The 14,826-nt window shown below is 38.9% G+C and overlaps 1 protein-coding gene across 1 annotated transcript; it reads right to left on the bottom strand.

The window, feature by feature from the left end:
- Positions 1–1,321: 1,321 nt before the first annotated feature.
- Positions 1,322–5,649, bottom strand: LOC137636572 (protein dachsous-like; the record flags this gene model as incomplete). The annotated part of the gene is made up of 5 exons (XM_068368967.1): positions 1,322–1,653; positions 1,777–2,648; positions 2,902–3,150; positions 3,467–5,358; positions 5,521–5,649. Coding segments are annotated over 5 exons (3,474 nt in total), but the record flags the coding sequence as incomplete, so codon positions are not given.
- Positions 5,650–14,826: the final 9,177 nt, after the last annotated feature.

Here is a 14,826-nt window from a genome sequence, read left to right as displayed (position 1 = left end):
TTATGTATTACAAAATGTTGCTATGTATGAATGTTTAAAGGCCGATGAAAGTCTTTAGCAATATATCTAGCATTTTTAAAATATCGATGAATTTTTGGAAGCATAAGACAATCATTTTTATTGGAAACATTGCAATGTCAAGTGAATATTTATGTTGATATGGATGAATGTTTAGAAATCAGTTTATATGGTGACCAACTACTATATTAAATACTGTAAACTCTCTCTCTCTCTCTCTCTCTCTCTCTCTCTCTCTCAATGTCCTTAAGTCGATTAACTCATTTATGGTGTTTTTTATGAATAATTTACAGCATCGAGTCATATATTAAACTTGAACGAGACTAATTTCGGATCACCGAACAATCTAATGTAGCTGTTAACGGAAGGAATTCTTAAGCTAGTCACTCCATTAATCTCTACATTTTACAGATTCTATATATATATATATATATATGTATGTTGTATGTATGTATGTGTGTGTGTTTTATGTATTTGTATTGGATAGTCGAGATGTCAAATGATACCACAGTATGAGAAATGGCAACTTGGTTAGGAATATTTTCCAGCGTTCCCTGAGGTTGGACAAGGCTCCGCCTAATTTCTAAGAAGTAGTAAGAAATGCAACCCTTTATTAGTTTTGTCATGGTAACACTAGAGACCTCTGGCGAACAATTCTCCCTGAGTGTCGGCGGACTTTTGAATCTAAGTGTACAGTAAATAGATATGTATAGAAGAGGTATTCAGAAACAAAATCTTGAGTATCAAATTATAACAATAGTTGTAAAGGCTTGCCATCAAGACACTAGACTAAAGCGAGTCTGGTGTATAAGTTAGTATTGTTTTAAGACGCAATTTCCTATCACACCTCTATCAAAATTTGTGAGTCAACAATATGTACATTTGGGGAGGTTTACAGAAATGGAATTTTACTAATAACATTCATTTCTATATTTACCTGCTGTTCATATGCATTCCCACCCTCCATCCCCTGATTAATAATGTCAACAAGATAGGATATTTGTTTTAACTTCGAGATTGAGGATAGCAGGTGCATTTTATCCACACTCTGAGTGGCCTATAGCTTTTGAGAACAAAGCAATAAGAACATCAAGTGAAGATAGAAATAACAAATTATACTATTAAAGTTAAAATTTTACTCTAAAGTCACCAACCCTTTCCTAACATGAAAGCCTTAAAATACTAAATTATAAAAGCTGAACACACATTATCATGGTTTATGAAAATGCCAGTAGAGTATAAAATACGTACAGTACTTGCTTCAGTACAAATAGTGCTGAAAAAATATGAATAGAATACTAACCCTGATAACCGAAGTTCCTGCTACAGAGAGCTCCTTTAATGTAACCTGGTAGGCTTGTTGAGTGAATAAAGGAGAATTGTCATTTTCATCCAAAACTTGGACAGTTATAGAAGTTCTTGCAACATGAGCTGCATCAGAGGCCTCTACCTGCAGCATATATTCAGCCCTTGTTTCATGGTCGAGTGGCACTGCTAAGGTAATCTTACCGCTAAATTTATCAATACTGAACATATTGTGAGGGTTTCCATTGGTTGCAAAATTGTATGTAATGGCTGGATTTGTATCAACATCATTAGCAGTGATGGTTGTAATCACTGTTCCCACTTCAGAACCTGTAGGTAAATGAATTTAAGAAACACATATAATCACTATGATATAAACATAATCAGTATTATTTCAAAATAAAATTTTGCATTTGTGCATCAGAAATGAAAACATTATTATAAAACACTTACCTTCAGAAACTTGTACAAGAGAATGTGGGGGGAATGTTGGCTGGTTATCATTGGCATCCACTATTTTGATTCTTAAAGTGCAAGTCCCAGTAAGTTGTGGTGATCCCTCATCTGTTGCAATAATGGTTAACCGATATGCATCTCTGATTTCACGATCAAGCACTATATTTATCTTAACTATTCCAGAAAATGGCGGATCAATCACAAAAGCATTATCATGGTTACCATCAACAATATGGTACACAATATTAGCATTAATATCAGTGTCATCATCTGTGGCTAAAACCTGCATAACATATGCGCCCTTTTTATTGCCTTCCCATACATAAGAAATGTAATTATCTTGAGTGAATCGTGGAGCATTGTCATTTACATCCAACAATGCAATTCTTACACTAGTATATGCATATAATGGTGTTTCCTCCTCTGTTTGAGCAACAACAATAAGTCTTATTTGGGGATATTTTTCAAAATCTAATTTACTAGGATCTTTAACTGTAATCTGACCATTGTTTTTGTCGATATCAAATATATTTTCTTCATTTCCAGAACCAAAACTATATTCAATTGTGTAGCGTCGGCCATCTGAACGAAAGGCAGCCACTTGCAGAACATTATATCCAGATGGAGCATTTTCATTGAGCTTCACTGCATACGTTAAGTTCTTAAACCGAAGTGTAGTTGCTGAAGTTGCATCCCCTACCATAATCTCTATCAGGCCAGTAGAAGATTGAGGTACCTGTCCACGATCTGAGGCTACAACTTTCAAGTGAAACAAGCGACCCCTTTCCAACCCAAGAGGACTTGTGGCTGTTACAATTCCAGTCTCGGGATTTATACGGAATTTGTTATTTGAAGGTTCATTTGCTAAACTGTTGGAATAAACAAGAATATTATTCATAATTTTAAATACTGTGCTTGAATACCGAAGTTCATCTCAAATAGTTTTCTTTTAAATAGCAGTACAGAATGGAATCTCAAAAAATATTCATGGCAAAATTAAAAATGGAGTTTATTCGCATATTAATTTAAGGATGTGACAAAAACATTTTGAAATACAGCACTGGGTTCTGAGCATTAATTTGACTGATATGATTATTTACTAGGAAAAGTAAATCAACTTACGTATAAATGATATCTGCATTTACTCCTTCATCTTTGTCACTAGCAGTGACTTGTAATAGCTGGTGGCCTGGTTGGGAATAAACAGGTACACGGACAGTGAAGGGATAAGAGTTGAAAACAGGCTTATTGTCATTAACATCTGTTATGGTGATCTGCACTTGAGCTACTCCAGAACGAACATCATACCGACCACCATCAGTAGCACGGACTTCAAATGTATATACACTTTCTTTCTCATAGTCAAAATATCTGAAAATATAATGTAACAGATACCATTTCATATTCTACATACAAATAATTCTAGAATATTCTTTAAGGGCAATGATAAAACTCTTTATTCAAGGCCTGAAAATTAAAGTAATAAAAAATTAATATCACAAAATAACACATTATATTATTTTTCTCAAATAACCCTACATATACTCCAAACATGAAAGATAAAATATATTAAAGATTTGGGTCGTTCTCTAAAATACTTTTTTATATTCCTATGGCATTCAAGGGTGAAAGAATATACTGTAAACATTGACCATGTCTGAAAACGAGGAAAACAGTTTATATTTACCCTGCAGTTGTGATAACACCAGTCTCATTATCAATCTTGAAAAGCCATATTGTTTCATTACTCAGTGAATAAGTAATATGCGAATTTTCCCCATGATCTTCATCTGTAGCTCTAACAGTAAGCACTGTAGTATCTGGTGGAACATCTTCAGCTAGTGAAGCTGTGTAACGATTTTGAGAGAATTTTGGTTCATTGTCATTAAGGTCTTCCACTGTAATTGTAATGTTACATATTCCTTTTCTTGATGACGGGGATGCACGATCCTCAGCAGTAATGACCAAAAAATATTTTGATTGACTTTCTCTGTCAAGACGGCGTGATGATAGCTGTCCTGAGTAGGAGTCAATACTAAATTTGTTATCAACATTGCCATCAGTAATTGAATATCTAACTTCCCCATTCAAGCCATCATCTTTATCTGTTGCTAACACTGTGTGAATTACTGAAAGGTCAGTGTTTTCGGGAACTCTCAGTGGATAGCAAGAGTCCCGAAATTCAGGATCATGATCATTGATATCAATCAGAGTCACTAGAACTGAGGCAGTGTCATACTGAGCTGGAAAAGATCCATCTTTCACATAGACAGTCAAGTTGTACATCTCCTTTACTTCCCGATCAAGAGATGTAACAGTATGTATAATACCAGTTGCTGGATCAATACGAAATTTATTATCTCCTATTCCTGCAGGTATGATGTAAGTCAAATTACTATTAGAGACACTATCACAGTCAGAGGCTGTCACTTTTATAACAGATGCTCCTGGAGGAGCCCCTTCAGATACATTAGCATGATAAACAAGCTGACCAAATTTAGGAGAGTTGTCATTAACATCTTCCACAAATACCTCTATTACTTGCATTGCAGATCGGGGTGGCTGACCATGATCACTGGCAGTGACATTTATATGATAATGAGTAGCATGTTCACGATCCAGTGTCTTGATAATTGTGAGGATTCCAGTCTCGTATCCTAAAGAAAAACTACCATCTTCATTACCTGAAGTGATAATATATGTAACACGCCCATTATCAAGGGAATCTTCATCAGTAGCTATCACATGTAGAACTGGATAATCTTCTGGTTCATCCTCCATAATGTCAACACGTCCACGTGACACAAACTTTGGAGAGTTGTCATTGGAATCCTCAATCAAAATGCGAGCAGTAACTGAAGCTTGGCGACGATGACTTTCATCCCGAGGTTGATCTGAAGCTGTTACAACTAGAGTGTATTCACGATGCTCTTCATAGTCAAGTGGTGCCATCAACGTCAATAAACCTGTTGTGGCATCTAGTTTAAAAGCATTCTTTGGAGTTTGTTGAGCTAAAGAGTACTGGATATATCCATTATCTCCTGAGTCAAGATCAGTTGCAGTGAAGTTATACACAGGTGTACCTATAGCAGTGCTCTCAATGATAGAAAAAGTGATAGGGTCATCTTCAAAGACCGGAGATTGGTCATTTTCATCCTGAATTTCAATTTCGACTTTTATGATTGAACTTTGAGGATTGATGGCCGTTGAATCTTCTGCTTTAACCTCAAGTATATATTCAGTTACTTTTTCATAGTCAACCTCCCTGACAGTAAAAACTTGTCCAGTGGTCTTGTTTATATCAAATGTTCCAAATTTATTACCAGAAAGAATGGTGTATATTACTCGGCCACTTTCCCCTCTATCTCGATCCCCAGCACTAACTGAGCCTACTTCCTCACCAACTTTGACACCTTCTTTCAATTTCAATGTCACTGATGAAGATGGAAAAGTATGTCGTTGGTCATTTAAATCCAACACCTCTATCTTAATTACTTTGGTTGCATTACGAGGAGGGTTGCCCTGATCACTTGCTTGTACTGCCACATGATAAACCTTCTTTGCTTCATGATCTAGAACCTATAAAAGGGCAAAGGTCCCAAATTAAAAATATTTTACTAATGTTTAGAAAAAACAGTGCACTTTAATGAAATAATATAAGCCACATATTTAAAAGTTGAATTCATAAAAATCTTATATACAAATTCAATTACTAGCTACTACAAAAAAAAAATTAAATACCTTGGTTGTTGTTATAACACCAGTGCTAGGATTGATGGCAAAAGCTACATCATCATCGGATTTATCATTGGTGATAAAAGAATATGTAATAGAAGCATTATTACCTTCATCCCTATCTGTGGCCCGAACCTGAAATTATGATTTCAACTTATTGCGCTATTTATAATGCTTATGCTACAAAATATATTCTAATGTAATAGAATTAGACATCTATTCAAAGGATAAGTTAAAGTAATTTAACATATTTCAGAGATAATTTTTATTTTTTAACAATCTTTTACTGTACTGGTATTTTCAAATATTAAATGTAATTGTGCGATAACGAGTCTTTTACTGTATAATGCTACAATTTATTATTATTATTATTATTATTATTATTATTATTATTGTTGTTATTATTATTATTATTATTATTATTATTATTATTATTATTATTATTATTGTTATTATTATTATTATTATTATTATTATTATTATTATTATTAGCTAAACTAAAATCATAGTTGGAAAAGCAGGATGCTATAAGCCCGAGGGCTCCAACAAAGAAAAACAACCCAGTGAGAAAAGGAAATAAATCAACTAGCATGAAAAGTAATGAACAATCAATATAAAATGCTTTATAATCACTATCACTGTTTAAATAGATCCATCATATATAAACTATGAAGAGAGACTTATGGCAATCTGTCCAATATAAAAACATTTGCTGTAAGTTTGAACTTTTGAAGTTCCACCGATTCAACTGCCCGATTAGGAAGATCATTTCACAATCTGTCTTCTTGTCACAGCTTTATTAAAACTTCTTAAATACTGTGTAGCATTGAGCCTTATGATGGAAAAGGCATGGCTGTTAGAATTTACTGCATACCTAGTACTATATATAAGATGGTACACTCTGAACGCAAAGGATGATCAAAGTTATGAAAAATCTTAAGCAACATATAGTACATAAAGAACTAACTGAACGACGACACCCGATATTAATATTTAGATCAATAATACGACATTTAATAGACCACAAGTTTTTTATCCAGCAAATTAAGATGAGATTCAGCAGTTGCATACTAGACAGGAGTGTAAGGACATCGCTCCCTCCGTCATCCAGCATTCTCATCGAGTTCTCCATTTCATTTAAATTCTCTTTTTCGCCACACTGTGGTTCACTGTATATATTCATTCCGCTTCCTCAGAGCTACAATTTTATGTATTTATCATTTTGCTACCTATTTCTAGTGACTTGTATTTCAAGCATTTGTATGTGTGAAAAAACACACATATTGTGGCGGTTAGTTCAAGCCAGATTGGCGCCTGCGCGCATGCTACTTTTCCGTCCGCACCTTGTATTATATTCTCGCACATGTTTGAATAAACTGTCAGTTGTTGTTGGTGATAGCTCGTCTCACTGTCCTTACAACTGGTGACCCCGGAGTTGAAGTAGCATCAGCGGTTTTGGCTTTGCCATTAACGGACTTATTACGGCCATGCTACCTTCTTTTACTCCGTTTACCTTAGGTGTGAGCTTCGGCCTTTGGTGCTCCCACACCTCGGTGCATTTGTAAGCCAGTAGGATGAGCTTAACCGACAAATCAACTTCCACCTCTTTGCCGACTCGTCAACTGACCACAATGGTGGATTCAACCCACCCATAACGCCCAACGGCCTCGCCTCCACACCCAAAGTCAAACTACCGCCGTTTTCTCAACACAACACCGCTTCCTGGTTCCTGAGAGTGGACGTACTCTTCAGAGTCACTAGGCTCAGCGACTCCTGCGCCAAGGCCGACATCGTTCTCACCTCCATCCCAGAGGAGGTATTCGACAAGATTTCCCCATGGCTCGATGCCCGGGCTGGCCAAGTTTCCAACGACGACCTGAGAATGAAACTCATCGGTATCTTCTCACTCTCCGTTTCAGCAAGGGCACAGAAAGTCCTGGACCTCGCCGGCAAACCCATGGGTGACACCTCTCCTGTCGAGGCGTGGGACGAGTTGACCGGCCTGTTAATGCTTCCCGAGACCGACAGCAACGGCCGACGGCGCGAGATTAGCCTATTTCGCGAGATTCTCTTTCGACGCCTGCTGCAGGACGTAAGGGCCCAATTGATGGATGCCGACACACTTCCGATGAACGAACTCCTGTCGAAAGCTCAGAAGCTCCACGAGGCCTCCAAAGCATCTCACCTCGGGGCATCATCAATATCATCTTCGTTCTCCTCCTTCAGCTGCTCTTCCATAGACTCTTCATCAACGCCTCCTGATGACGACGACGAGATCGACGCTCTGGCAAGGAGGAAACCACCGCAACCGACACGTCCGAACCCTAGGCCTAATCCAGCATGGTGCTTCTACCACCAGCAGTTCGGCAGCGACGCAAAGAAATGTAGGGCACCATGCAATTTCCCTAGAAGATGACGCCATGTGAAACCCCCTACCACCATCGCAGCTGCAGGAAACCAAAGCAAAAATGGTTTCTATATCCTCAACACCGTCTCCAACCATAGACTCATGGTCGACACCAGCGCTATGCAGTCAATGTTCCCGCCGTCACAAGCCGACCTAGACCGTGGTCCCAGCAAAGACGCCCCCTCGCTCGTCGCCGCCAAGGGGTCTCCCATACGGTGTTATAGGACTAGGATCCTCAGGATATCTATCCGGGGCCGTTCGTATTCCTGGCCCTTCGCCATCGCTGACGTCAGTCGCCCTCTCCTCGGTGCAGATTTCCTCGCTCACCATGGACTACTTGTCGACGTTGCCGGGAAACGCCTTATCGACACAGGAACCTGCCGGTCCCGCGCCCTGAGAGCCGGCCCTGCCACAATGTCCGTATCCGCTGTAATGACGCAGCCCTACGCCGACCTTCTGCAAGAATTTCCTGACATTTTCAAGCCCGAGCTCTGACAATCGCCGGGATTCCCCTCCAAGCACGGGATCTACCACAACATCATGACGACGGGACCTCCTACACACGCCAAATTCCGCCGCCTACCGCCCCAGAAGCTGAGGGACGCCAAACGCGCCTTTGAGGACATGGAACGCATGGGTATCTGTAAGAAAGCATCGAGCCCCTGGGCATCTCCCCTACACGTGGTAAAGAAGCCTGACTGGACCTGGAGACCTTGCGGCGACTACAGGCGCCTCAACCTCATCACAACGCCCGACCACTACCCTCTGCCAAACATGCAAGACCTGACGAATGCGTTGCATGGCGCGAAATACTTCACCAAGATGGACCTTCTCAAGTCTTACTTCCAGGTCCCCGTATTTCCAGAGGACATTCCGAAAACTGCCATTGTGACACCGTTCGGATCCTACACCTTTGCATACTTAACCTTCGGTCTACGCAATGCGGGGGCGACCTTCCAACGCCTAATGGATAGCATCCTGGGCGACCTACCATTCTGCGTCTGCTACGTCGATGACATCCTGATATTCTCAAGTACCAAGGAGGAACACCCGAGGCACGTCCGCGCCGTCCTCAAACGCCTGCAGGAGAATGGCCTAGTTGTACGTTTCGACAAATGCACATTCGGCGCTGAAGGAGTGGACTTTCTCTGTCATCGCGTGTCCTCGAGTGGGGTAAAACCCCTGACAACCAAGGTGGGTGCCATCAGAAAGTTCCAGACACCTACGACCACCCGCCAACTTCAGGAGTTCCTGGGGATGGTCAATTACTACAGGCGCTTCATCCCCAACATCGCACAGACCCTGACACCCCTCGACGACGTCCTGAAGGGAAAGGCGAAGAAACTTGAGTGGGGTTCCCCACAACAACATGCATTCACCCGGACAAAGGACGTCCTCGCCAAAGCCACCACCCTGGCTCATTTCGACGACAATGCCCCTATGCGACTGACGACCGATGCCAGCAACGTCGCCTGTGGGGCTGTGCTGGAACAGCTTGTCGATGGTTCTCCTCGACCATTGGCATTCCTCAGCAGAAAACTGAAACTCGCCGAAACAATATACAGCACCTTCGATAGGGAACTCTTCGCCGTCCGCCACTTCAGGCACATCCAGGAGGGCATACCCTTCACCATCGCGATGGACCATCAACCCCTCGTACACGACTTCACAAAATCAACAGACGTATGGTCCTCCCGACAACAACGTCATCTCGCAGCAATTGCCGAATTCGGGTGCACCATAAGCTACGTTCCCGGAAATAAAAACCCAGTCGCAGACGCCCTTTCAAGGATTGAAATCGACGTAATCCACCTGGGAATTGACTACACCAACCTCGCATCCGAGCAGCGCACCGACCTAGAGGCACAGGATCCCCCTGACGGGGCCATCTGCGCTCGAGATAACTGCAATTCCCCCTTGGGCCAGCAGGAAGTAACTATCCTCTGCGACACCAGCAAACGGCCGCCTACGCCCTTGGATTCCGGCTTCCTGCAGAAGAAAAATATTCGACATCATCCATGGACTTTCACACCCCTCAGCTGCACCACTGCTCGCCTCCTCTCTGAAAAGTATATCTGGCCAGGGATCAAAAAGGATGCCCGGGAATGGGCGAAGACATGCATCAATTGCCAGACAAGCAAGATAAGCCGTAGTGTGTACCATTGTTAAGTAACAGGTTGTATGCAATTGCTATTTATATTTACTTAATAATTTTGATAAGTTTACAAATGTAATAGTTAAGTAAATTGGCACAATATTCGAGTTGTTAAAAACATCATTACGACAAATGAATAAAACAAACTTAAGTATAAAAGCAAAGTAACGGGATAACTTTCGAACTGTCAATTCATGAGCTTGAATAATGGGTCTCTCTCTCATCTCTCTCTCTCTCTCCTCTCTCTCTCTCTCTCTCCTCTCTTCTCTCCTCTCTCTCCTCTCTCAGCTGATATAGGGAACCCCATATACCCGTGTAGTCTCCCTCCCGGCTATGACTGCTCAACCATGTGTGTGTGTGTGTACGCTTATGTAGGTGTGCGCGTGTACATTCTGTATGTACGATGGTGGTATATATCAGCTGATAGCGTACTTCCTGAGCGTTCTGTTTTAAGAATTGTTTGAAATCATACTTTATATATATATATATATATATATATATATATGTATATATATATATATATATATATATATATATTCTTTTTTAATTTTAACTTTGGCATATATTACTTTGTGGTAGAAGATTCTTAACATTTTTAAAATGGCAATGACGTTATACAACAAGCGAAGTAGACAAAATTCTTAATTAGAATTTTATTTGATGTCCTAATCTATTATATATTTTATTCCTATTTTGTTTGTTTACACACACACGCACACACACACACACACATATATATATATATATATATATATATATATATATATATACACATATATATATATAATGTGCCTGTATATTCTATAATTGTGTATATGTATGTGTTTACACTATAGTAATATAATACATAAACTATGTATACATACACCACACATATATATATATATATAATATATATATATATATATATATATATATACTATATATATATATATATATAATATATACACACACAGTATGTAATATTACATGTATTATATGTAATTTGTGTGTGTATATATTATTCATATAAACACACACACCACACACACACACACACACATATATATATATATATATATATATATATATATATATATATATATATATATATGCATATATCATAATCCATTGTATATACAGTGTTGTCTGTTCTCATTCTTGTTAGAAAAGTTATTGTTTAGGTATCAGTTTAAGGAAAACAAGGTCATATACTTGGTACAATTGTTTTTTTTAAAGAACTGTTTGTATCATTTCAGATAGATATAGTGCCTGAGTGTACCGTCAAGCCAAAGAACTCTTACTGTCCACCAAGTGGATTGTATCCACTGAACTTATTAGTAGTTTCGAGCGAAGAAGAACTTTCAGACTCGAGAGTACAAAGTGTGCCAAGCAACACTCTTAAGTGCGTGAGGATTAAGTGCCGAGAAGATGACTTTTGAAAATTTATACAAAGGTGAGAAAACTCTCTTGATTCAGTAACATACATTGTGCTTGAACCTTAGGTTAGGCTTTATCTACATGTATAAAAGCTAACGTCAATGGGTGGATGTCCATCATCTTTGTAACAAGACATCCAGTTTGAAGGTTTAAAGGTTCTTGCAAATGAAGTGTCATTGCTGTTGCTTTTTCCAATTTGCATCTTCTGAGATGTCCTTCTCTATTACTACTTCTTGCAAAGTCCGTATCCATCAATTCATAGTTATCATTATGTCTTCTTCATTGTTCCAATTTGTTTAGGTAGCTTCCTTCAATTCATGTTTTTTGTCTTTATTTATTGGTTTTAAACATTCATTCCATAAGCTTACCAAATCTTCCTCTTTGTTTTGTCATGTGGCTTCTTGTTCTACCTGCTGACCGCCTTCAAATTCCTTGATTGTTCTCTGCTAGAGCTTTAAGTATCCCCTGTATTTAAAATGCCTTTTAAAAGTTGCTTATGAATGGCAGAGGCAAGGGACAGGACAGTTTCGTAGATAATGGCCATATATACATATGATCAGTGTCCAAGTTGCCTCTCAATCAAGTAAGACCAGGTGAGCCAATTAATGGTTGCTGATGACTTAGCAGGGTAGATCAATAGACTCCCCCAATGCCCCCCATCCTTTGCTCACAAGGATGGGGGAGGCTGCAGACACTGCTAGAAACTATAGAGCTTGAGTGGGTCTGCCCTCTTTGGTGTTTCCTAGGTCTTACAGCAACTGTCAGTAAACTTCTTAAAGGATTTTATTCTTCTTTGCAATGGCTAACTTTTTCAGTTGAAGTACCCTTTTCTTTTTTTATCAATATAGTAATACCCTTCACTAACTACTTTTCCTCTTTCAGTACTGGGCCACTGAGTTCATATTTTTATAGTATTAATAAATTGTATGTGGGTAACTGTTTCTCGTAGGGGGGGGGGATAGAAAATTGATACACTTAATAGTCCCTAAATCTTCTGACTTTCTTTGTAAACTACTGAAATGTCTTGCATGTGATGTAAATTCTAGTAAACTAGCAAGATTATTGTTGGTATTTTTCATAATTTATTAGGGTTCTTCCTATTTGCAGCTGTGCTATGTGTCTGCTCATGGCATAAAAGACATAAATTCTAAACCACATTGTTGAGATAGGCTAGATCTTGTGTGATTGCAGTGCACAGTCCCAAAGATTACCTTGCATGAATACTGTACAGCCAGTGTTTTACAGTACTGCTAAGCATGTAGTTGGCTGCAAAATAGTACACAGCACAGTACTTAAAGTAAAAATGTACAGCCTTATATAGACAGCTTTCTTGGCATTCATTGTGCGTGTGCTGTGCAGTGTGATGATGGAGCATAATGTGTTATGATTTGAATGTGGGATTTTATCTCTGTGTTTCTCTCTTCTGTAGGTCATTGTTAGCAATTCGTGAGGTTGTACTCATTTCTATATCCTGTTACCCCCCCAAAATTCATTAGGTAGTAGGTTGGCCAGAGCACCAGCCAGCCTTTGAGATACTACCGCTAGAGAATTATGTGGTCCTTTGACTAGCCAAACAGTACTATATTGGATCCTTCTCTCTGGTTACGGCTCATTTTTCTTTTACCCACACATACACTGAATAGTCCTGGCATAATTCTTTGCAGATTCTCTTCTGTCCTCATACCCCTGACAACACTGAGATTACCAAACAAATCTTCTTCACTCGAGGGGTTAACTACAGCACTATTGTTCTCTAGATTTGGTAGTGCCATAGCCTCTGTACCATGGTCTTCTACTGTTTTGGGCTAGAGTTCTCTTGCTTAAGGGTACACTCGGGCACATTATTCTATCTAATTTCTCTTGTTTTGTTGAAGTTTTTAGGGTATATATAGGAAATATTTTAATGTTACTGTTCTTAGAATATTTTATTTTTCCTTGTTTCCCTTCCTCACTGGGCTATTTTCCCTGTTGGAGCCCATGGGCTTTTAGCATCCTGTTTTTCTAACTAGGGTTGTAGCTTAGCTAGTGATAATAATAATAATAATAATCATCATTGGTGGAACTTTTGAAGTTCAAACTTGAAGTGAATGTTTTTATATTGAACAGGCTGACATAAGTCTCTCTTAATGATTCATATGTGAAAGTTCTATTTTAATGGTATTACCATTCTTAAAATATGTTGTTTTAATTGTTCATAACTACTCTTGTAGTTTATTAACTTTCCTCACTGGGCTGTTTTTCCCTGTAGGAGCCCTTGGGCTTATAGCAGCCTGCTTTTCCAACTAGGGTTGTAGCTTAGCTAGCAATTATAATAATAATAATAATGATAATAATAACAATAAAGGTGGCATCCTGCTTTTCCAACTAGGGTTGTAGCTTAGCAAATAATAATAATGATATTCTCTAAAGGGAAAAGAATGTGAAAGGGTTTGATGTACTTTTGGTGAGCTTTGAATGTTTATTAAGTGGCTGGGTTTATGGAAGTTTTCTGCACTAGGATTTCACCCACATTTATTATGTGTGTGAATAGGATCATGATTAGTTTGTTTACTTTATTGGGAGCCACCCACTGTTACTAGCAATTGCAGTTGGGAATACATACACATAGATATATACAGTATTGTGCATATGGTCATGCTTGTGTGTGCATGAATGCTTGTGTGTGCATGAATACATACAGAGATATATACTGTATTGTGGCATATGGTCATGCTTGTGTGTGCATGAATGCCTGTGTGTGCATGAATACATACAGAGATATATACTGTATTGTGCATATGGTCATGCTTGTGTGTGCATGAATGCTTGTGTGTGCATGAATACATACAGAGATATATACTGTATTGTGCATATGGTCCTGCTTGTGTGTGCATGAATGCTTGTGTGTGCATGAATACATACACATATATACAGTATTGTGCATATGGTCCCTGCTTGTGTGCATGAATGCTTGTGTGTGCATGAATGCATACAGAGATATATACTGTATTGTGCATATGGTCATGCTTGTGTGCATGAATGCTTGTGTGTGCATGAATGCATACAGAGATATATACTGTATTGTGCATATGGTCATGCTTGTGTGTGCATGAATGCATGTGTGTGCATGAATGCATGTATGTGCATGAATAAATACAGAGATATATACTGTATTGTGCATATGGTCATGCTTGTGTGTGCATGAATGCTTGTGTGTGCATGAATAAATACAGAGATATATACTGTATTGTGCATATGGTCCTGCTTGTGTGTGCATGAATGCTTGTGTGTGCATGAATACATACACAGATATATACAGTATTGTGCATATGGTCCTGCTTGTGTGTGCATG

This window comes from Palaemon carinicauda, unplaced genomic scaffold (assembly GCF_036898095.1).
Source record: "Palaemon carinicauda isolate YSFRI2023 unplaced genomic scaffold, ASM3689809v2 scaffold3305, whole genome shotgun sequence".
NCBI lineage: Eukaryota > Metazoa > Arthropoda > Malacostraca > Decapoda > Palaemonidae > Palaemon > Palaemon carinicauda.
The sequence above is the reverse complement of the archived record's forward strand: the minus strand, read 5'-3'. Positions and strand labels throughout refer to the sequence as shown.